A 23,628-nucleotide genomic window follows, 5' to 3' on the forward strand; every position below is an offset into this window, starting at 1 on the left:
AAATATTACTCAACTAGGACTGTTCACATCTGAAGTTGCCACTAAACCACATAACCACTACAGTCAGCGATAGCTCATCAATGTCAAAATGCTAGCCAATCAAATCAAAAAGGCGGGCTTTACAGTTCGCAGAGGATTTATTTAAAAACGATTACAAATTGATTGACAAAAATACAAAATTAGTGCTCAAGTTCAAAAATATGAATGTTTGTGACGGATATTGAATACTATAGCACAATACTGAAAAAAACATAAAGGCATTTTAAAAAGGGCAACAAACAAATGTTTAATTATTTTATAGACAAGTTATTAATTAATTACTCTTGTAGGAGATACCGTTCTTCTAGCTTCGATTAAAAAATATGAATAAAAACAAATATTGAATGAAATAATCCTAATCAGTTTGTGGGTTTTCTAAATAAATCCTGCTGCTACATCAGACACGGGTAAAGTCTAGATAGGATACAGCTGCGGATACGCACATCAATATCATTTTGTAACACTGAATAACAATAATTAATAAAATACAACAAATGGGAAATTTAAAAAATAATTCTCGTTAACCAACCATATCTGCCCTAACGTTAGCAACAACCAGATACGGCTGCGGCCGGAAGTTAATGAGAATTATTTATATTATTATTTATTAAGTTTTCCATTTATAGTATTTTATTAACGTCAAACCCTACCCCAACCCTAAACCCAAACATAACAGCAATGTAAAAACAGTAGTTGTACCGAGTATTATTTATGGTATTTAATAAATTACCCAATAAATTGTATTTTATTAACGTCTACCCCTACCCCAACCTTAAACCCAACCTTCACAGTACTGTAAAAATATTAATTATTGTTATACAGTCTTACAAAAATGATGCTATATTAATGTGCGTGTCCGCAGCTGTATCTTATGTAACGTCAGGCTTTGCTGCTGTTAGCGCGACATCTCTGTGTAGCTCCACACAGAAAACTTAAACAAAGTTTCATGTAAATTTCAGAGTGGATTTTCGCTTTATGTTTGTGCTATTTTATACCTTTGTTGACGTTTTGATGCCTACTCTTCTCCATGAGCGCCAATTTTCCATGTGCTAACGAAATGATGTTTTTAAAATGGTGGAAATATAACAACTGTCAGTTTGAGTCCTATGCAGGTAATTATTTCTTTATTTAATATAGAGTTTAGCTATTTACTTAGTTTTTTTATATCAGTGTATATGTGCATTTTCTATCATTTTAAGTTCAATGCTTTGTCTAAACTGTTTTGTAGAGGATTTAAATGGTGGTTTTACTAAGAAACATTTCGTGATGTAAACTGAAGGTGTTTTGTATTTAGTGTTTTATATTCAGTCCTTATATTCAGACCTATTTCTGCTGAATGACATGTAGATAGTGGAAAAAGTGACATTGAATTGTTAAAAGAAAACATCAGTTTAATTGTGATGGAGAAACATTTCACAGTTTCACATTATAATGTTTCATTTTTTATTGTCAAAAGCAGCAGAGCTATAACTTGACCATTTGTCTCCTACTGCTCTGTGTGCAGGCATCAAGAAGTTCTGTCTTCATCTATGAGTGTGTGTTGATGGAGAGTGGAAAATTTGGATTCGAAGAGTGCATAACCAAAGAATGTTTTATGGTTAACCAATGAATGTGTTTGTGTTTGCTATTAAAATTCTTAAATTAAAAACAGCTCAAATGCCAACTTACACTTCAATTTAAGGAATTAAAAGATTTTAATGGATATTGACAACATTTTTCAAATCAAATCATTTTTATTGTTACATTATCTACTATGATGAGTAAAAATCTTAATTCATTGTGATCTTAAGGAGTTTTGAGTTGATTATTAAACTATTGTAAAAATTATAATTTTAATACATTTTATTTGGGACAATTTTCTTACAACCCAAAGCACTACAAAAAAAAAAAAAAGTAAAAAGTGAGACAATAAAAAGTACATAATATAAGATAATAACAACAACCATGATCAAGTCAAAATTCTAATAACATATTCATGAGCAATTTTTAAGAGGTGTTTCATTTTCAAATAATTTAATAAATATATATTTTGTACAGTAGATGGCAGTAAATGTCCTAATTGGATTAAACATTATAGGTATACTGGGTGAGTTTATTTGTTTTAAAATATCTCAAGTCTCTTTTTTCAAAATTTTGCTGCACTAAATATTTTCACTTAAATTACAGATTTAGATTAGGCTATAAAACAAAAAAACACTGGCTCAATCTTTTGTTAATAACCAGCATAGGCTGTTTTCCGTTAAAAATAAAAATAGCAGGCTACCTCTAATCCATTTCTCCACAAAAAATCAGCATAACATTTTTAATACAACATTTTAAAGATTATGTCTTGAGCATTTGATACCTTAGCGCTTGTGTGCTTTCATTTTCTTCATCTCTCTCATGGTGAGTTCAGGTGAGGGAGTGTTTTGAATGAGTTAAACCAGGCATGCCCAAACTCGGCCCTGGAGGGCCGGTGTCCTGCAAAGTTTAGTTCCAACCCCAATCAGAAACACCTGCACTAGCTAATTAAGCTCTTACCAGGCTTTCTAGAAACATCTTTGGAGGTGTGTTGAGGCAAGTTGGAGCTAAAATCTGCAGGACACCGGCCCTCCAGGACAGAGTTTGGACAACAGTGAGTTAAACTCTCCTTAGTTTAGTGTCACACTGGCACGCAAATATCAGTATATATGTATCGGCTTTTTTGAAAGCATATTCCTATCTTACTGGGACGATAATGGTTGGACTGCACGATATATCGTTTCAGCATCAATATCACAATGTGATCATTCACAATAGTTTATCGCAGAATATACAATATCGAGTCTAAATTCATTCATTCATTTTCTTGTCGGCTTAGTCCCTTTATTAATCTGGAGTCGCCACAGCGGAATGAACCGCCAACTTATCCAGCAAGTTTTTACGCAGTGGATACCCTTCCAGCCGCAACCCATCTCTGGGAAACATCCACACACACATTCACACAAACACTCATACACTACGGACAATTTAGCCTACCCAATTCACCTGTACCGCATGTCTTTGGACTGTGGGGGAAACCGGAGCACCCAGAGGAAACCTACGCGAAGGCAGGGAGAATATGCAAACTCCACACAGAAACGCCAACTGAGCCGAGGTTCGAACCAGCGACCTTTTTGCTCTGAGGCGACAGCACTACCCATTACGCCACTGCCTCGCCTCGAGTCTAAATTATAATTGATAATTTTGCAAAGTGTTTTTTAAGGCCTGTGATTGAATGAGAATTTTGAAAAATTGTTTCGTTTTAACTTCAATAATAATTATTCTATTGATTTGTTTGTTCAACAGGGTGGCACAGTGACTCAGTGGTTAGCATTGTTGCCTCACAGCAAGAAGGTCGCTGGTTTGAGTTTTGTCTGGGCCAGTAAGCATTTCTGTGTGGAGTTTGCAAGTTCTCCCAGTGTCGGTGTAGGTTTCCTCCGAGTGCTCCGGTTCCCGCCACAGTTTAAAGACGTGCGGTGCAGGTAAATTGAATTAACTAAATTGGCCGTAGTGAATGAGTGTGTGTGAATGTGAGTGTATGGGTGTTTCTTAGTAATAGATTGCAGCTGGAAGGGCGTAAAACATATGCTGGAATAGCTGACGGTTCATTCCGTTGTGATGACCCCTGATAAATAAGGGACTAAGCCAAAAGAAATTGAATGAATACAACAAAGACTGTTCAATATTTTTTTTACATTTGATTACTTAAGTACTGTTATTTAATTCTCCCCTACAGAATCATATCAATCTAAAATTATAAATTCCAAATAGACATTCGAGTCATTTAAAGAAATTGTATTAATATAATTACAATACAATACAAAAATATGGCAATTTTGAAGGTTTCCTATACCCATAGAGAGAACTATTTGTTGTTTGAATGGCTTCTCCAAATCGAACATTGCATTAGATGATGCTTTGTACCTGGATGTTATCGATCTGCTGATGTGCTGGAGCACTGATTCAGAGGCTTTTGATGCCATTATATTGAATAGAGATTTTATTTCTTCCTGTTTTTATGGTCAGCCAGATGAAAATAGTAAGGGTGATTGCTTTGAAGTGCACAAGAGCCACAGTACATCAAGCCACATGATTTGAGGTTTGCTATTTGTGATTTTAGATGGAGAATTCAAATTTACACTATATCAATATTGGGAATAGGGGCAGCACAGCCGTTCAGTCGCAGCAAGAATGTCACTAGTTCAAGTCTCGACTGGACCAGTTGTCATTTCTGTGTGTAGTTTCTGTGTGCATGTTCTCTCTGTGTTAACGTTGGTTTCCTTTGGGTGCTCCGGTTTCCCCCTATAGTCCAAAGACGGGATAACTGAATTGGATAAACAAAATTTCCCCTTAGTGTATGAGTGTGTGTGTGTGAAAGAGTGAGTGTATGGGTGTTTCCCAGTACTGTGTTGCGGCTGAAAGGGCATTCGCTGTGTAAAACATATGCTGGGATAGTTGGTGGTTCATTCTGCTGTGAGAACTCCTGACAAACAAGAGACTAAGCCGAAGGAAAATGAATAAATGAATGAATATTGGGAATTTGTTTGTAATATATGAATATTTAATGGGTTTAATTTTGTTTGTTTGTTTTTCATTCATAAAATCAAAATTGTCTGGAATATTAGAAATTTATTTGGCTTATCTGTTTTTAATCAGAATTGTAATATTGGTGCATTAGTCATTCATTCATTCATTTTCTTGTCAGCTTAGTCCTTTTATTAATCCGGGGCGCCACAACAGAATGAACCGCCAACTTATCCAGCAAGTTTTTACACAGCGGATGCCCTTCCAGCCACAACCCATGTCTGGGAAACATCCACACACACACTCATACACTACAATTTAGCCTACCCAATTCACCTGTACCGCATGTCTTTGGACTGTGGGGGAAACCGGAGCACCTGGAAGAAACCCACGCGAATACAGCGAGAATATGCAAACTCCACACAAAAACGCCAACTGAGCCGAGGCTCAAACCAGCGACCATCTTGCTGTGAGGCAACAGCACTACCTACTGCGCCACTGCTTAGCCTGCATTCCTAGTTATAATTATCATAATTATTTATTAGTTTATCATAGTGTCTATTCCAAGGGTTCTCAAACTTTTCAGCCTGTGAACTCCACTATTTTCAGAAGTGGTTATTGTAACGCTCGTGTTGGTAGGTGCATTATTGCAAAAAAGAAACAAATCAAAATAATCATTCATTTAAAGTTAACCTTGGGCGCCAGACAGAAACATCTGTCAAAATACCTTTTTGTTAAAGAAACACGCTAGCTCTTACAACACATTACAAATATTAAATGAAAAATAAATAATAAACAATATGAGCGACACTTAGGCTGCGTCCGAAACACAGTGTTGCCAACTTAGCAATTTTGTTGCTAGATTTAGCAACTTTTTATACTACTCTAGCAACTTTTTTTTCAAACAGCACCTAGCAACAAATTTAGCAATTTTTAACAGAAATTTTCCAACTTTTAGCAATTTTTCAAAAGTGACTCAAAAGAGCAGTGGCTGCAGGCTTCACTCAGTAAATTGCTAGCTCAGATTGTTTTTCATAACTGTTCATTTACTGATGTTTGTCAACATTTTTCTGATCCTTCCTTTACCAAACAACTGATGAATTCTCCGTTGTAAGCGTGAGTATTTCCAGAAGCACTCGAACAGCACATGGCTGGGCTATAATGCTGAGGTATTTTTGCAAAAATAAACCTTAACCACTGACTTTTGAGTTTCATCTTTGGGTAGAGACAATAGCACTAACTCTCCTTCACATTACCAATAATATCCAGCTGAGCACAGCGTGACTTCATACAACCGTCTGCTACAGTGTGTGTCGAGCCTGTATTTCATAGCTACTGTGCTAGTGGACCAGAACGCAGGTTTCAATTTTCCCGGGTTTGCACACGCAATTGCTAGGCGGGGCTTAAGTTTTGTATCCACGTCACGCCGAAACGAAAAAAGACTCGTTGTCAAGGTGATTCATTTGAAGTAGAAGGAGTCAACTATTTTATAAATTAATCAATAATTTTAAACACTGCGCACTTTCAGATTTAAACTTTAGCTGGATATTTCACTTCACTTAGAGCTGTTACACACTTCATGGAAGGTCATTTACAAAAACCCATAATAGGGGCTCTTTAAAGTAAAAATCCATTTTAAAGTTAATATGAATTAATTTAAAAAAGTAACTTCCTTACAAAAAGTAATTTTATTGAAGAGATTTTTATTAAGAAATGTACTTTTACTTACATCATCTCGCTTCATTTTATGTTGTCATGTGCACAGTAGAAAACAAGATTTCCTGTTCAATCAAGTTCTTTGCTTTCAATAACAAAATGTTATACATAAATATATGGAAAAATAAATACATATAAATACCTCTATACACTACCGGGAAAAAGTTTGGGGTCAGTAAAATGTTTAAATGTTTTAAAATAAGCTTCTCCTGCTCACCAAGGCTGTTTCATCAAAAATGCAGTACAAATTGTGAAATGTTATTCCACTATAAAATAACTGTTAAAATGTATTTGATCATTTAATTTAATCATTTATTCCAGTAATTTTAAAGATGAATTTTCAGCATCATTACTCCAGTCTTCAGAGTCACTTGATCCTATTAATGGTAACAGTAATAAAAGCAAAAATGACTGGATCAATGATTTCATTTGCAACTACATACAATAAGTAATAAATCAATATTTACAGAATCATTTTCTTTAACACCCCCCACCGCCAAACTTTTGACTAGTAGTGTCATAAACAGCATAAAGTGCAAAAGTGCAAACTGTACAACTAAATAAATAAACATACACATAATATACTCTAATATATACATAAAGTGCAAAAATAAATCTTATTTCTGATATGTACATGTCAATTCATCTTTATTTACAAAACTTATACAATGCAAATGTTGTCAAAGCAGCTTAACAAATGTCTCTGTTGAAATTCAGTTCAGTGTAATGTCTCTGCTGAAGGCCGATCCCATGGAGAGTAGCTCAAAAGAGGCAGTTTCCTGGGGAAACGCTGATCCTGTAGTGTTTATGAGCACAGACGGTGGTCCTGGATCGGGAAAAGCTTCTTTATAGATGAGTTTTGATGATTTTTTGAACATTTTTTGTTGAAGATTTTGCTGCTTTGTGTGTGAAGTTCCTACATGAGGAAAAATAAAAGAAGAAAAAATTCAGACTTTCAGAAAATTAATCATTTTAAATGTTTTCATTGTCACAGTTTTTTTAAACATCTTCAAATATTTGAATATATATATTTTTTTTATTAACGGTGTTGCTAAACATGTTTAATACTTGAGTTTTAAGTGCACTTAAATATGTTACACATTAGCAAAACTGAAGATGATTAATAAAAAATCTAAAACTAACGTGACATCATCAGCTTTGTGTGTGCCAGTATTAGAAACGTTGTTTCCTACTGGATCAGTTGTATTTACCTTCATCCCTGCTCCTCCATCTCCTGCTTCTTCATCCACTGGTGCTGTAAGACGTCCCCCAATGTTGACAATTTCCTATCCATGCACTTTTCTATCAGATCCCTGCAGTCTGTACAAGGAGAAAGAGATAGTTAATCAAGACTGTATAAGACATTAAAGCTGACATTTATAAAGATATCTTCTGAAATTTGTTATTAAAAAGGCTACTGGAGAGTCCTGGAGGGTCTGTGTCCTGCAGAGTTTTGCTTAAACTCTAATCAAACACTTCTGAAGCAAGTTAACCAATGGCTATGTCTGAAATCGCAGCCCTGTACCCTTAAATGAATTAATAAATACATTTATTTAATTGTAAAAATAACATTCCTATACATGACAAATAAAACTACAGTGTTTCATTACTAGCATACAGCTTGTTGTGTTAAATAACTTGGGTCTAACCAAGCAGAATCCAATCCATCCGAGGGTTTATCAACCAGAAAAGCACAAACAAAACTGCTTCAATTGACTTATTTGTTTACATTCACTCCTTTAAATACACTAATTTACTAGACTAACGTAAGGAGTAGTAGATGAGGGTATAGGGCAGGGCTGGCCAGCCCTGTTCCTGGAGAGTCACCTTCCTGCAGATATCAGTTGCTACCCATATCAAACACACCTGAACCAATTAATTAGGACCTGAACACTGTGTGATAATTACAGGCAGGTGTGTTTGATATGGGTTGCAACTGAAATCTGCAGGAAGGTAGATCTCCATGAACAGGGTTGGCCACCCCTGATATAGGGGGTGATTCTGAATACAGTCAATGACAAGATCACTTGAGGATTCAATTTAAAGGTAAACTCTGTAGGGCAGTGGCCCCCCAGGACTGAAGTTGCTCAATCATTAGCTATTATACATGGTGTCGTTAGATTCCTTAATAAAGTCAAACATTTCCTAGGATCAGCAATGCTAAGCTCTTCCTGTCTTGTCATGAGACTACAACAGGTTGAGGTTTTGGCATGTAAATTTGTCTTTTCACTTACCACTGGATACACTGGGACCAAACAAAAGGTGGCGCTTCGTTCCAGACATGCTGTACTTTGGATATCTTCCATGCACCATGAAATACAGCATGTTGCCTACGGTCCGGATGTTTGCCAAGACGACAGCTTGACAATTTTCTGCTCTGATATTGGTAGCACAACCGAAGTCAATCAGCTTGAGCTCCACCTTCGTTGTGTTGACTAGGATGTTGTCAGCATGCATGTCGTTGTGGGAAACACCACGGTAACTACAGTGCTGCATTGCCTGGACTAACTGGTGCAGCAGGGAACGTGCAACCCGTTCTGACAGTTTGTCATGCATGATTATATAGTCCCGCAGAGATACGCAAGGTTGGGGGTACTCCATGACGAGTGAAATGAATCCAGGTTGATCAAACCACTCATACATTTCTATCACATGCTTGCTTGCTGAAGGATGTTTCAGCATTAGCATATACGCTGCTTCTTTACACACAGGTCTGGAACAACCAGGCTGCAGAGAAAAAGAAAACAAGGGTTAGTAGTTGTACATCTGAGGAAAAATTGGTACTATTTAAATGATTAGTTCACCCGAAAATTAAAATACTGTTATTATTTACTTTCCTTCATGTCATTTCAACCCCTTGAAACCTTCATTCATCTTTCAGAACACAAATTAGGGCATTTTAAATTAAATCTGAGAGCTCCCTCATCCTCCACACACAGGAACGGTCCTGAGGTGCTCAAAGTCCAGAAAAGGAGACAAGGAGTGTCTTCAGTGGTTCAACTGTAATCATACGATGCTCCAAGAACACTAAAATAAGAACTGTAAAAACAACTGACTTTGCCAGAGTCTTCTACATCAGACTGGGGTGTGCATTTACTACAGGTAATATGACTCTGACAAAACATCATACTGCCTGTAGAAAACATGTACCCTGACCTGATGCAGGAGAGAAAACATTGGCAAACTAATTTGTTTTTACAGTTTTTTGGCAGACAAAGGTGTTTCAGCAGCTTTGTATGATTGTAGTGGAACCACTGAAGTCACATCAACTGTTCAGACAATGGTTTTGGCTTCTTTTCTGAATTTGAGCTTCTCAGGACCCTTACCGTCTATAGCAGAAGAGAAAGCTCTTAAATCTGAAATATCTTTTGTGTTCTGTTGAGGAACAAAAGTCTCAGAGGATTGGAATCACAGGGTGAGTAAACAATGATTTAATGCTTGGGCAAACTTATCCTTTACATGTATTTTACCCTGCTTTAGTACTTTTGTATATGATCAACAAGGTTTTCCAGCTCTTTTCTCTTACAGTACTGCTACATAATACAGTAAATGTTCACATTAATCAAATTTCAGCATGAAGCACAGCTCATCCTGAAGTCACCATAAAATAATTTTCTTCAGCTTGAACATGGGAGAAGTTTTCATACAGATTCATATGGCTGCTTTTTGACTTTTGAAATTGAACTATGTTACTGTAAACGTGTCCAAACCATTAAAGAATTAAATGATGAGTGAAGTTTTGCCAACTTACAACAGAGATGTAACTTGGATTCTTTCTCTTCGGAATCTTCTTGATGGCAACCTAAAAAAAGAAAACACAATAATTATTGTTTTCACATTATTCAATCTGTAATTTGTTTAATAAATATTCAAGTTTGGATCAAGTGAACAGGTTACATAAGAAGCCAATTGAACAGTAAGAGATTTTTACCTGCTTGCCATCAGATTTACGAACTGCTTTGTATGTTGAGCCAAAGCTCCCAGATCCTATCATTTCTCCAAAGCCGTAGAGACCAATCAAAGATCCTGAAAAAAAGAAGAAAGAAGAGGTTATTCTCTTATACTGACAAACTAACCTTACATCAGTTGTTCTCAATTTTGACTCCCCGGACCCCTACACACACATTTTGGATGTCTTTGTTATTTAACACACAAGAATAAGTTAATAAGCTGATGATCAGAATCAAGTGTGTTAAGTAAGAAAGACTAACAAAATGTGCAGTGCAGGGTGGCCAGAGGCCCGAAGTTGAGAACAACTGCCTTACATTAACAGGTATGTTACAGTAGCATCTATAATATTACTGTTTCCATCAAATTAAATAAACAAAATTTCATGAATTTGATTCTGCATTAATGTTTTGTATGTGATTTCAGAGTGCTGTTAGCACACTCACCAGTATTTGGCTCAAAATTAGGGGCTCCTGAGGCAGATGAGGACCTCGCATTGGACGTGTCTTGGAGACTAGATGGTCCAGGCACAGGCTCCGGTTCCTGATCAACCATGTTCTGAACTACAGATGGTCCAGCAACGGGGTCTGGATCTGGATTTAAACAGGCTCTGAGACGATTCCGTCCAAGGGCAAACTCTAGCTCAGGAACAAAAGTGTACCAAAGCCAAGACAGTCCAAGTACAGGCTCTTGATCTGGATCAAGATCAACAGTATTCCGGTTCCTGGATACTTCAGGTACAGGCACTGGATCAGAATAAACAGTACTCCAGGGCTTAGACATTCCAGGTACATTTTCTGGATCTGGATCAACAGAGTTCCGGAGATCATGCACTCCAGGGGCAGGCTCTGGATCTAAATCAACAGTGTTCCTGACCCCAGGTGCTCTAGAAAACAGCTCTGGATCTGGATTTAAAGTGTACCAGAGACGGAAAAGTCCAAGGACAAACGGTGTCACTGGACGCACATTGTTCCAAAGCCAAGATAGCCAAGAGACAGGCTCTGAATCTGGACCAACAGTGTTCTGAGGACCAGGCACTTTAGAGACAAGCTCTGGATCTAGATCAACAGTATTCCGAGGACCAGGCACTTCAGGGACAGGCTCTGGATCTGGATCAACAGTGTTCCGAGGACCAGGCACTTCAGGAACAGGCTCTGGATCTGGATCAACAGTGTTCCGAGGACCAGGCACCTCAGGAAAAGGCTCTGGATCTAGATCAACAGTGTTCTGAGGAACAAGCACTTTAGAGACAGGCTCTGGATCTGGATCAACAGTGTTCCGAGGAACAAGCACTTCAGGAACAGGCTCTGGATCTGGATCAACAGTGTTCCGAGGAACAAGCACTTCAGGAACAGGCTCTGGATCAAAAGAGTTCTGTAAATCAGACACCCCAGGGACAGGCACTGGATCAACAGTGTTCCGAGGAACAAGCACTTCAGGAACAGGCTCTGGATCAAAAGAGTTCTGTAAATCAGACACCCCAGGGACAGGCACTGGATCAACAGTGTTTTGAAGACCCGACACTCTAGGGACAAGCTCTGGATCTAGATCAACAGTGTTCCTAGGACCAGGCACTTCGTGAACAGGTTCTGGATCTGGATCAACAGTGTTCCGAGGACCAGGCACTGCAGGAACAGGCTCTGGATCAACAGAGTTCTGTATATCAGACACCCCAAAGACAGGCACTGGATCAACAGTGTTTCGGAGAACAGACACTTTAGAGACTGGCTCTGGATTTGGATCAACAGTGTGCTGAAGCCCAAACACTCCAGAGACAGATTTTGGATCTGGATCAACAGAGTTACAGAGACCAGACACTCCAGGGACAGGCTCTGGATCTGGATCAACAGTGTTCCAGAGCCCAGACACTCCAGGGACAGGCTCTGAATCTGGATCAACAGTGTTCCAGAGCCCAGACACTCCAGGGACAGGTTTTGGATCTGGATCAACAGAGTTACAGAGACCAGACACTCCAGGGACAGGCTCTAAATCTGGACCAACAGAGTTACAGAGACCAGATACTCCAGGGACAGGCTCTAAATCTGGACCAACAGAGTTCCAGATCCAAGAAGGTCCAGCGACATTCTCTGTATCTGAATCAGTCTCTAGGTCTGGATTAGTTGTTTGTGGATTCTCCTGTGGTGTTTGTGGTTCCACGCTTATCTGTCTGCAGCAGAAGAAAGGTTTCTTTATGGCCTTCCACACTCTCTTGAAGAAAGCACGGATTTTGCTCCACCTGCTGCTGCCTTGTATTTGAATTCCTAAATTGAAAAAAAGACAAAAAAGAAAACATGACAATCTGTTATTGTTTAGGCTATTAAGTATATATAAATAAAACATATTAAAAAATAACAAGATATAGGGTGACTTTTCCCAAAGTGGGGACAAGCTGTAGTGTTTTTATAACCCTAAATAACAAAATTAGACATAAGAGTCATTTTAAAACTTAATTTTGAAATACCTAATTTTTTGATGAATTTTGGTATAAAAAGGAAATCAAATGAAGTGTTTAAGCTATTCCTAAACATACATACAAACATGGTCAAAATTATTAGCCCTCTTGTGATTTAATGAGATTTTTTTCATGATGTTTTTAAACTTTAAGTTTAAATAACTATTTTACAAGATACTAGTATTCAGCTGAAAATGCTTAAAGACACAACTATGATAATTAGGTTGACTAGGCAAGTTAGAATAATTAGGCAAGTCATTGGACAACAGTGGTTTGTTCTATAAAGACTAATACAATTATATATATATATATATATATATATATATATATATATATATATATATATATATATATATATATATTCTCTTAAAGTGGCTAATATTATTGACCTTAAACTGTTAAAAAGCTACTTTTATTCCAGCCAAACAAAATAAAAAAGGCTTCCACAAAAGAAATATTATTTTAAGAAATTAATGTTGTAACATATCACAAATCTCATGGTTTGGATAACATTATTTTAGTCACCGATCGGCTCAATTTTTTAGGTCAAAGAGGGATAAATGTAATTTATTGTCCATTTATTACAAGCACAGAACAGCAAGGAAGATTTGCTTTTAACAAAAATAACTTTTAGAGTCTGTGATTTTGTGAGTTGAGAACACAATTAAATATATTATTAAAATCTATTCAATTTACTCGATGTATTATTTGCAGCTTTTCTTTTTCAATGTTAATATAACATGTACTGTGAATTTTGAAATAGTATTTTGAATATGAATTTGTTATTTTGGATAGGCCACCTTAAAAAAAGTCTCACTTGAGGCCAATTTATCTTATAGAACAACATGTAATCATTGTGTTAATATTAATCATTTCTCATTTTTGTTTAATATGTCATGTTACTTGTTTTTTTATATATTTAATTTAATTCCCTAATACTTATGTCTTTACCCTGTTTTTACCTTTATATTTTACTTAAAGAGATTAAGTATCCTAATTCCCATTAATAAAATGTTCATATTTTACAGTGAAGAGGTTGCTAATTATCTCACCGGTTGTGTTTTCCTCCATGGTGTTATCGGGAAAAGGGTCATCGGGCATCTCATCTGGTGCTGTACCGACATCTGAAGCCACAGTCCAGTCATCGTCCAGCCAGAGACAGAAATCACTGCAAAAGCTGATGATCTCCATATGTGACCCTAAATAAAAAAATTAGCCATAAGAGTCATAAAAAAACAACAACAACTGTAATTTATTCATTACAAAATGTCTTCATGGAACATGATCATTACTTAATTTTCAGATGATCGTTGACATAAAAAGGAAAATAATTTATTTTAGTCTATTCCTAAAGATTACCACACACACACACACACACACACACACACACACGCGCGCGCGCGCGCACACACACACACACACACACACACACACACACACACACACACACGCACAGAAATACATTAAGTTAGTGTGATGTATATCAGGGTCTTTCCTGGCTAATAAAATAAGATATCTCAATCATTAATTCTTTGCTACTTGAAACAAACAGATTTTGTATTATTCTTGTAATCTTATCAAGTAAAATATGATCTTACTTAAAAAGGCTAACATTTATAGTAATAAAGTATATAACATTTTTGATTGATTGTTGGTGGTTTTCCCTTGTTGGGAAGAAATAAAATGTGTCATTTTTACTGTTCATCATCAGTTGACAGCATTAACCCTTTAGATTTTTCCTGTGCAAATAAGATTCTGGCTTTTATATGGAGCTCTATGGAGTAAAACTGCAGATTATAGTGTTTGTGCATAAATACACTCACTATGTTTACTATCCTCTGAGAGCTAACTTGCTTATTTTAATTTTTTCAGACATATGTCTCTTTTACACACGCACGCACACAAGCGCGCACACACACACACACACACACACACACACACACACACACACAATATTCCATATAGAGGGAAAACTCTGCAAACTGGACTGAAGCAGTTTTAGTTTACTAGAACTTCAGCTGTGTTATGCTGCTTTGACAAAGTCTACATAGTGAAAGCACTTTAGAAACAACATTGAATTGAACAGAAGGCAGAAACTAAGCCTTTTTGCACTGCAACTGATGAGTAAAAAATTAACTCTGACCTTTTCCCAACAAGAAAAGTAAGCAACAGTCAAAACTGCATTATTAGATGGTGTCATGTCTTTGCTATCAAAAACTGACATCATTAATGGGGCAAAATCAGCCACGAACGTAACAAAATTCTTTCCCAGGGTATTGTTGTATGTCAGAAAATATTTAAAGCATTTTCCCAAAATATCTGTTAAAATAAGATTTGAAAATCATTCAATATGCAGAAACAGAAAATTGTGGCCAAATTAAACATTTGATTTCAAACCGATTAAACTCTTTGCTATGGTTTTTCATTGCTATGGTTTGAGCCCTTTATGCTGCACAAAGCTTATTTCTCAAACAAAATAAAAATTCAACCAGATGAAATTATACAATAAGACCAGAACCAAAACTTGTTTTTTTTAAATCGAGAAATTAAGCCTTGTGCAATATAAAGGGCACATATTTATGTCTATCTGACATATTTTTGACTCAAACTATAGCAGGAGCAAAGAGTTTAATTGTTTTGAAACCAAATGTCTAACGTCAATGAATGTCTAACGTCAAACTAACTTTAACGTTAGGGATATCTGAGGCCAGAGTCTCAATTCAGGGCAATTCACCTCACACTTTTCTCATCCTAAACCCCATTATTGACAATTTATCATGTTTTGTTTTATATGTTATGTTTCTTAAGTCATATATTAAATTAATTTCATCCACTAATACTTTCTCTTTGCCCAGTTTTATCATTTTTTTAAAAACCTAGAAAGCTTGTGTGGTTGCTGACAGTCTTACCGGTTGTATTTTTCTTGTCACTGATAGTAAAAGGCTTATCAAATGCTTTGTCGGCATCTGAAGCCATTGTCGAATCCTCCTCGTCGAGCCAGGGACAGAAGTTGGTGCAGAATCCAATGTTCTCCAGCCATGTTTTCGTCCCTTCAGTCTCTCCTTCGACACACACGGGCGTTGTTGCTGCCATCGCGTGGACAAACATAAAATTAGTTTTCTCACTCATAATCCTGTTTACTCAGAAAATAAGTTAGTCAATAGATATTCGCAAATCCAAAGATTTGCGCGAGGTTTCTGCAAACGCGTCTTCACTCAATTCAGAATATCAATTAAATGAAGGGTGTGGCAGCACCGAATAGCGATGACGTCATTTTTGGAATCCTTCGAACAGTTGCAGCTTGCTTCGAACAGCTTACGAGTTTGTAGTTTTTTTGCTTAAAACTACAAAGGCGATTTTCAAATATTACTCATCTAGGACTGTTCACATCTGAAGTTGCCACTAAACCACATAACCACTACAGTCAGCGATAGCTCATCAATGTCAAAATGCTAGCCAATCACATCAAAAAGGCGGGCTTTACAATTCGCAGATTTATATAAAAACGATTACAAATTGATTGCCAAAAATACAAAATTAGTGCTCAAGTTCAAAAATATGAATGTTTGTGACGGATAATGAATACTATAGCACAATACTGAAAAAAACATAAAGGCATTTTAAAAAGGGCAACAAACAAATGTTTAATTATTTTATAGACAAGTATTAATTAATTACTCTTGTAGGAGATACCGTTCTTCTAGCTTCGATTAAAAAATATGAATAAAAACAAATATTGTATGAAATAATACTAGTGGGTTATCTACATAAATCCTGCTGCTACATCAGATACGGGTAAAGTCTAGATAGGATACGCACATCAATATCATTTTGTAACACTGAATAACAATAATTAATATTTTAAATTACTGTGACGCGTACGGGTTTAAGGTTGGGGAAGGAGTAGACGGTAATAAAATACAACAAATGGGAAATTTAAAAAATAATTCTCGTTAACCAACCATATCTGCCCTAACGTTAGCAACAACCCACGCCGGCCGAAAGTTAATGAGAATTATTTATATTATTTATTAAATTTTCCATTTAAAGTATTTTATTAACCTCAAACCCTACCCCAACCCTAAACCCAAACATAACAGTAATGTAAAAACAGTAGTTGTACCGAGTATTATTTATGGTATTTAATAAATCACCCAATAAATTGTATTTGATTAACGTCTACCCCTACCCCAACCTTAAACCCAACCTTCACAGTACTGTAAAAATATTAATTATTGTTATACAGTCTTACAAAAATGATGCTATATTAATGTGCGTGTCCGCAGCTGTATCCTAACGTCAGGCTTTGCTGCTGTTAGCGCGACATCTCTGTGTAGCTCCACACAGAAACTTAAACATAAAGTTTCATGTAAATTTCAGAGTGGGTTTTCGCTTTATGTTTGTGCTATTTTATACCTTTGTTGACGTTTTGATGCCTACTCTTCTCCGTGAGCGCCATTTTTCCATGTGCTAACGAAATGATGTTTTTAAAATGGTGGAAATATAACAACTGTCAGTTTGAGTCTCTGTGCGCAGGTAATTATTTCTTTATTTAATATAGAGTTTAGCTATTTACTTAAGCTTTTTTTATTTATATCAGTGTATATGTGCATTTTCTATCAATTTAAGTTCAATGCTTTGTCTAAACTGTTTTGTAGAGGATTTAAATGGTGGTTTTACTAAGAAACATTTCGTGATGTAAACTAAAGGTGTTTTGTATTTAGTGTTTTATATTCAGTCCTTATATTCAGACCTATTACTGCTGAATGACATGTAGATAGTGGAAAAAGTGACATTGAATTGTTAAAAGAAAACATCAGTTTAATTGTGATGGAGAAACATTTCACAGTTTCACATTATAATGTTTCGTTTTTTACTGTCAAAAGCAGCAGAGCTATAACTTGACCATTTGTCTCCTACTGCTCTGTGTGCAGACATCAAGAAGTTCTGTCTTCATCCATGAGTGTGTGTTGATGGAGAGTGGAAAAACTGGGTTCGAAGAGTGCCAAGGTCACACACACACACACACACACACACACACACACACACACACACACACACACACACACACACACACACAAATGTAGTTTGTAATTTTGTTTGCAATAAATCTTTCTATTCCTAAAGATGTTCAATGACCAAACTCTCATTTTAACGGACATAGACTAACTGTTTAATAATGAAAGAAAATGTTTGATAAAATGCACCAAAAATTATTGACTATATTCACTGAGAAATGGATATGGGGTAAGCAAAATAATCTTGTTTTTCCTTTTGAAGTGATTATTTTGCAGATTTAATATTTTACATATTTTGCTTGTTTTAAGGAAAAAAATCTATTAATTTTGATAAATAATTTCTTCAAACAAGACATACTTGCTTGTACAGAAATTGTTTTTGATTTAAGAATTTTTAGATATTTGGACTAGAGACTAAAATCGAAGGAAGAAAAGCATTTTTTATAATGTCATTGATTTTAAAATATTTCACATAAATAAATAAAAAAAAAACTTTTAGGCCTTAAAATCTTAAATTAACTGAAATGTTGTGTTTTACGTCTTATATAATTTTAAACAGGTCTTCATTTTGCTGTCCATGTAAAGGTACTAAATTAGGCCAACACCCATTCAATCACATACATTTCATCTCAATAAAAGTTTTGTCAAAGATTTGCCTTTAAACTCTTATTTATTAACTTTATTTATCAACTCTATTTATATGTCTATTTATGAACATATTGTTTAATTATCTTCCTTACAATAACAATTTAAATTTTCTTTTTAACTACACCATAACATTGTGTCTGACATTTTATTCATAATGGTGTTGAAGTCAGAATTATTAGCCCCCTTTTGATTTTTTACTTCTTTTTTAAATATTTCCCAAATGATTTTTAACAGAGCAAGGACATTTTCACAGTATGTATGATCACATTTTTTCTTCTGGAAAAAGTCTTATTTGTTTTATTTCAGCTAGAATAAAAGCAGTTTTTAATAAAAAAAGAATGTTGGGACAAAATTATTAGCCCCTTTAAGTTATTTTTTTTTCAATTGTCTACAGAACAAACCATCATTTTACAATAACTTGCCTCATTACCCTAACCTGCGTAGTTCACCTAATTAACCTAGTTAAGCCTTTAAATGTCACTTTAAGCTGTATAGAAGTGTCTTGAAAAATATTAAGTAAAATATTATTTACTGTCAGCATGGCAAAGATAAAATAAATCAGTTATTAGAAATACGTTTTTAAAACTATTATGCTTAGAAATGTGCTGAAACAATCTTCCCTTCATTAAACATAAATTGGGGGAAAAAATAAACAGGGGTGATAATAATTCAGGGGGACTAATAATTCTGACTTCAACTGTATGTAATATATATATATATATATATATATATATATATATATATATATATATATATATATATATATATATATATATATATTTGCATAACCAAAGAATGTTTTATGGTTAACCAATGAATGTTTTTATGTTTGTTATTAAAATTCTTAATTTAAAAAACAGCTCAAATGCCAACTTAGACTTAAATTTAATGAATTAAAAGATTTTAATGGATATTGTCAACATTTTTCAAATCAAATCATTTGTATTGTTACATTATCAACAGCATTATGTACTATGATGAGTAAAAATCTTAATTTATTGTGATCTTAAGGAGCTTTGAGTTGATTATTAAACTATTGTAAAAATAATAGTTTTAATAAATTTTATTTGGGACAATTTTCTTACAACCCAAAGCACTACAAAAAAAAAAAAAAGATAAAAGTGAGACAATAAAAAGTACATAATATAAGATAATAACAACAACCATGATCAAGTCAAAATTCTAATAACATATTCATGAGCAATTTTTAAGAGGTGTTTCATTTTCAAATAATTTAATAAATATATATTTTGTACAGTAGATGGCAGTAAATGTCCTAATTGGATTAAACATTATAGGTATACTGGGTGAGTTTATTTGTTTTAAAATATCTCAAGTCTCTTTTTTCAAAATTTTGCTGCACTAAATATTTTCACTTAAATTACAGATTTAGATTAGGCCACAAAGCAAAAAAACACTGGCTCAGTCTTTTTTTAATAACCAGCATAGGCTGTTTTCCGTTAAGAATAAAAATAGCAGGCTACCTCTAATCGATTTCTCCACAAAAAATAAGCATAACATTTTTAATACAACATTTTAAAGATTATGTCTTGAGCATTTGATACCTTAGCGCTTGTGTGCTTTCATTTTCTTCATCTCTCTCATGGTGAGTTCAGGTGAGGGAGTGTTTTGAATGAGTTAAACCAGGCATGCCCAAACTCGGCCCGTGAGGGCCGGTGCCCTGCAAAGTTTAGTTCCAACCCCAATCAGACACACCTGCACTAGCTAATTAAGCTCTTACCAGGCTTTCTTTACAACGTTGAGTTAAACTCTCCTTAGTTTAGTGTCACACTGGCACACAAATATCAGTATATATGTATCGGCTTTTTTGAAAGCATATTCCTATCTTACTGGGACGATAATGGTTGGACTGCACGATATATTGTTTCAGCATCAATATCACAATGTTATCATTCACAATAGTTTATCGCAGAATATACAATATCGAGTCTAAATTATAATTAATAATTTTGCAAGTGTTTTTAAGGCCTGTGATTGAATGAGAATTTTAAAAATTGTTTCTTTTTAACTTCAATATTGATTATTTTAATGAATTGTTTGTTCAACAGGGTGGCTCAGTGACTCAGTGGTTAGCATTGTTGCCTCACAGCAAGAAGGTCGCTGGTTCGAGTCTTGTCTGGGCCAGTAAGCATTTCTGTGTGGAGTTTGCAAGTTCTCCCAGTGTCGGTGTAGGTTTCCTCCGAGTGCTCCGGTTCCCACCACAGTCCAAAGACATGCGGTGCAGGTAAATTGAATTAACTAAATTGGCCGTAGTGAATGAGTGTGTGTGAATGTGAGAGTGTATGGGTGTTTCTTAGTAATAGATTGCAGCTGGAAGGGCGTAAAACATATGCTGGAATAGCTGACGGTTCATTCCGTTGTGATGACCCCTGATAAATAAGGGACTAAGCCAAAAGAAATTGAATGAATACAACAAAGACTGTCCAATATTTTTTTACATTTGATTACTTAAGTACTGTTATTTAATTCTCCCCTACAGAATCATATCAATCTAAAATTATAAATTCCAAATAGACATTCGAGTCATTTAAAGAAATTGTATTAATATAATTACAATACAATACAAAAATATGGCAATTTTGAAATATCGTACAGCCCTTAATGGCATTATACATTTGAATGAAAATTGAAGTACAGGTCTTATCAATGTTTTAAAGTAGAATGCCCTTAAATAGTGTAGCATACAGGGCTCGAAATTAACCTTTCTGCTTGGTTGCACCGGTGCTCCTAACTTAAAAAATTTAGGCGCATCAGCCAAAATTTAGTCGCACTTATAAGCACCGTTACTACAAGTTTTATACAAACATATTTATTGCATTTAAAATCACCACTAATCAAACTAACAAGCAAAACAATATATATGCATGCATGAGAAAAATATGCACTTCATGCACTGCTTGACATGAATAAATCTGTTAACGGTGTAACTGTGCTGTTCTCACACGTCGTGTCTAATATTGCACTGATGCTTTTGACATATACTGTACCTTATTATATGCATACGTCATGTTAATAGCAATACTTTTCATGAGAAGCAATATTAGTTTACTCAGTGTAAGCCCGTTTGTGATGGTGTACGTGGTGTTCAATTTTACATATAGCTGCCCCTTGCATGGCGGACAGAATCTGGCGATTAGGATTAAACAGAAGCTCTCGTGCTAGATGTGGCACAGAGTTACCTGAAAATTCCATCCCACAGACTTTTTATAGCGGACTTGAAGCCAATTTAAGTAATTTATCCACTCATCGAAAAGTGTAGACAGTGGATTAACATTCAGCACATGATCACTACTAAGATGTGTCATTATTTGTAACTTTAGATGCCACGGTTTCTAAAACAAAATCTGTCAGTGTAATCTTCATTCTCATCTTCAGCGCTTTAGTTTTTTGCGGTAGTAGCTCTCTCTGTCATCCCAAACCAGAAGGCAATGACTGAGTGATTGACAGCTGATATTTTAGTGCTAGAGCAGTGGTGAGCCAATAAGAAGAGCGCGAAGGCGGGGCAAGCATTACGGACTTGGCTCTGTTTACTGCAGCAAGTTGACATGACAACTGTTTTATACCATTCCTGAGCGCTGCGTTTCGCGTTTCAAGTGCAAATATGCATTCTGCGTGAATGTCTCCCAAATCTGCGCATGTGGTGAACATTTTGCAGTCAAAACTGGTCGCACACAACAATTTCTTGCACTCGCACAAATGCTCCCAAATAAACTTTGAGGTCGCATAGGTAAAATTTCAGGTGCATATGCGACCAAAATGGTCGCAATTTTGAGCCCTGCAGTTTAATAATCAGGGTCAGGGGTTTGATTACATCTCTAAACCCATATGCTATACTAATTAGCAATTACCAGCTGCTTCTTCTACTGCGTCCTTCATTTGAGAAGACCCACAGTCTCTTTTTAACAAATGCCACAGCTGCCTGGCCTGAACACAGGAATGGCCATATTTGGGAGGAAGTGTCCATCAGGTCATTACTATGTTCCTTTTGCCAGGGGAACAGTAGGAAGTGAGGTTTCCTATACCCATAGAGAGAACTATTTGTTGTTTGAATGGCTTCTCCAAATTGAACATTGCATTAGATGATGCTTCGTACCTGGATGTTATCGATCTGCTGATGTGCTGGAGCACTGATTCAGAGGCTTTTGATGCCATTATATTGAATAGAGATTTTATTTCTTCCTGTTTTTATGGTCAGCCAGATGAAAATAGTAAGGGTGATTGCTTTGAAGTGCACAAGAGCCACAGTACATCAAGCCACATGATTTGAGGTATGCCATTTGTGATTTTAGATGGAGAATTCAAATTTACACAATATCAATATTGGGAATAGGGGCAGCACAGCAGTTCAGTCGCAGCAAGAATGTCACTAGTTCAAGTCTCGACTGGACCAGTTGTCATTTCTGTGTGGAGTTTCTGTGTGCATGTTCTCTCTGTGTTAACGTTGGTTTCCTTTGGGTGCCCCGGTTTCCCCCTATAGTCCAAAGACGGGATAACTGAATTGGATAAACAAAATTTCCCCTTAGTGTATGAGTGTGTGTGTGTGAAAGAGTGAGTGTATGGGTGTTTCTCAGTACTGTGTTGTGGCTGAAAGGTCATTCGCTGTGTAAAACATATGCTGGAATAGTTGGTGGTTCATTCCTCTGTGAGAACTCCTGACAAACAAGAGACTAAGCCGAAGGAAAATGAATAAATGAATGAATATTGGGAATTTGTTTGTAATATATGAATATTTAATGGGTTTTAATTTTGTTTGTTTGTTTTTCATTCATAAAATCAAAATTGGCTGGAATATTAGAAATTTATTTGGCGAATCTGTTTTTATTTAGAATTGTAATATTGTTTTATTCCTAGTTATAAATATCATAATTATTTATTAGTTTATCAGGTCTATTCCAAGGGTTCTCGAACTTTTCAGCCTGTGAACTCCACTATTTTCAGAAGTGGTTATTGTAACTCTCGTGTTGGAAGGTGCATTATTCCAAAAAAGAAACAAATCAAAATAATCATTCATTTAAAGTTAACCTTGGGCGCCAGACAGAAACATCTGTCAAAATATCTTTTTGTTAAAGAAACACGCTAGCTCTTACAACACATTACAAATATTAAATGAAAAATAAATAATAAACAATATGAGCGACACTTAGGCTGCGTCCAAAACACAGTGTTGCCAACTTAGCAATTTTGTTGCTAGATTTAGCAACTTTTTATACTACTCTAGCAACTTTATTTTCAAACAGCACCTAGCAACAAATTTAGCAATTT

General features: G+C 35.6%; 1 protein-coding gene and 1 long non-coding RNA gene across 2 annotated transcripts; one reads left to right on the top strand and one right to left on the bottom strand.

The window, feature by feature from the left end:
• Nucleotides 1-6,910: 6,910 nt before the first annotated feature.
• Nucleotides 6,911-16,090, bottom strand: LOC141376535 (uncharacterized). The gene is made up of 8 exons (XM_087273243.1): nucleotides 15,589-16,090; nucleotides 13,732-13,878; nucleotides 10,674-12,488; nucleotides 10,211-10,305; nucleotides 10,031-10,081; nucleotides 8,514-9,006; nucleotides 7,491-7,599; nucleotides 6,911-7,195 (listed from the first exon to the last, which is right to left on the bottom strand). The coding sequence occupies exons 1-7, from the start codon at nucleotides 15,806-15,808 to the stop codon at nucleotides 7,493-7,495; spliced, it is 2,928 nt and encodes a 975-aa protein (XP_087129369.1). The 5' UTR covers nucleotides 15,809-16,090; the 3' UTR covers nucleotides 6,911-7,195; nucleotides 7,491-7,492.
• Nucleotides 16,005-23,475, top strand: LOC141376538 (uncharacterized). The gene is made up of 3 exons (XR_015502366.1): nucleotides 16,005-17,215; nucleotides 17,614-17,689; nucleotides 20,415-23,475. It is a non-coding gene; the product is annotated as an uncharacterized LOC141376538 (long non-coding RNA).
• Nucleotides 23,476-23,628: the final 153 nt, after the last annotated feature.

The sequence above is a fragment of the Danio rerio genome, chromosome 11 (genome assembly GCF_052040795.2).
Source record: "Danio rerio strain M-AB ecotype USA chromosome 11, GRCz13ab, whole genome shotgun sequence".
NCBI lineage: Eukaryota > Metazoa > Chordata > Actinopteri > Cypriniformes > Danionidae > Danio > Danio rerio.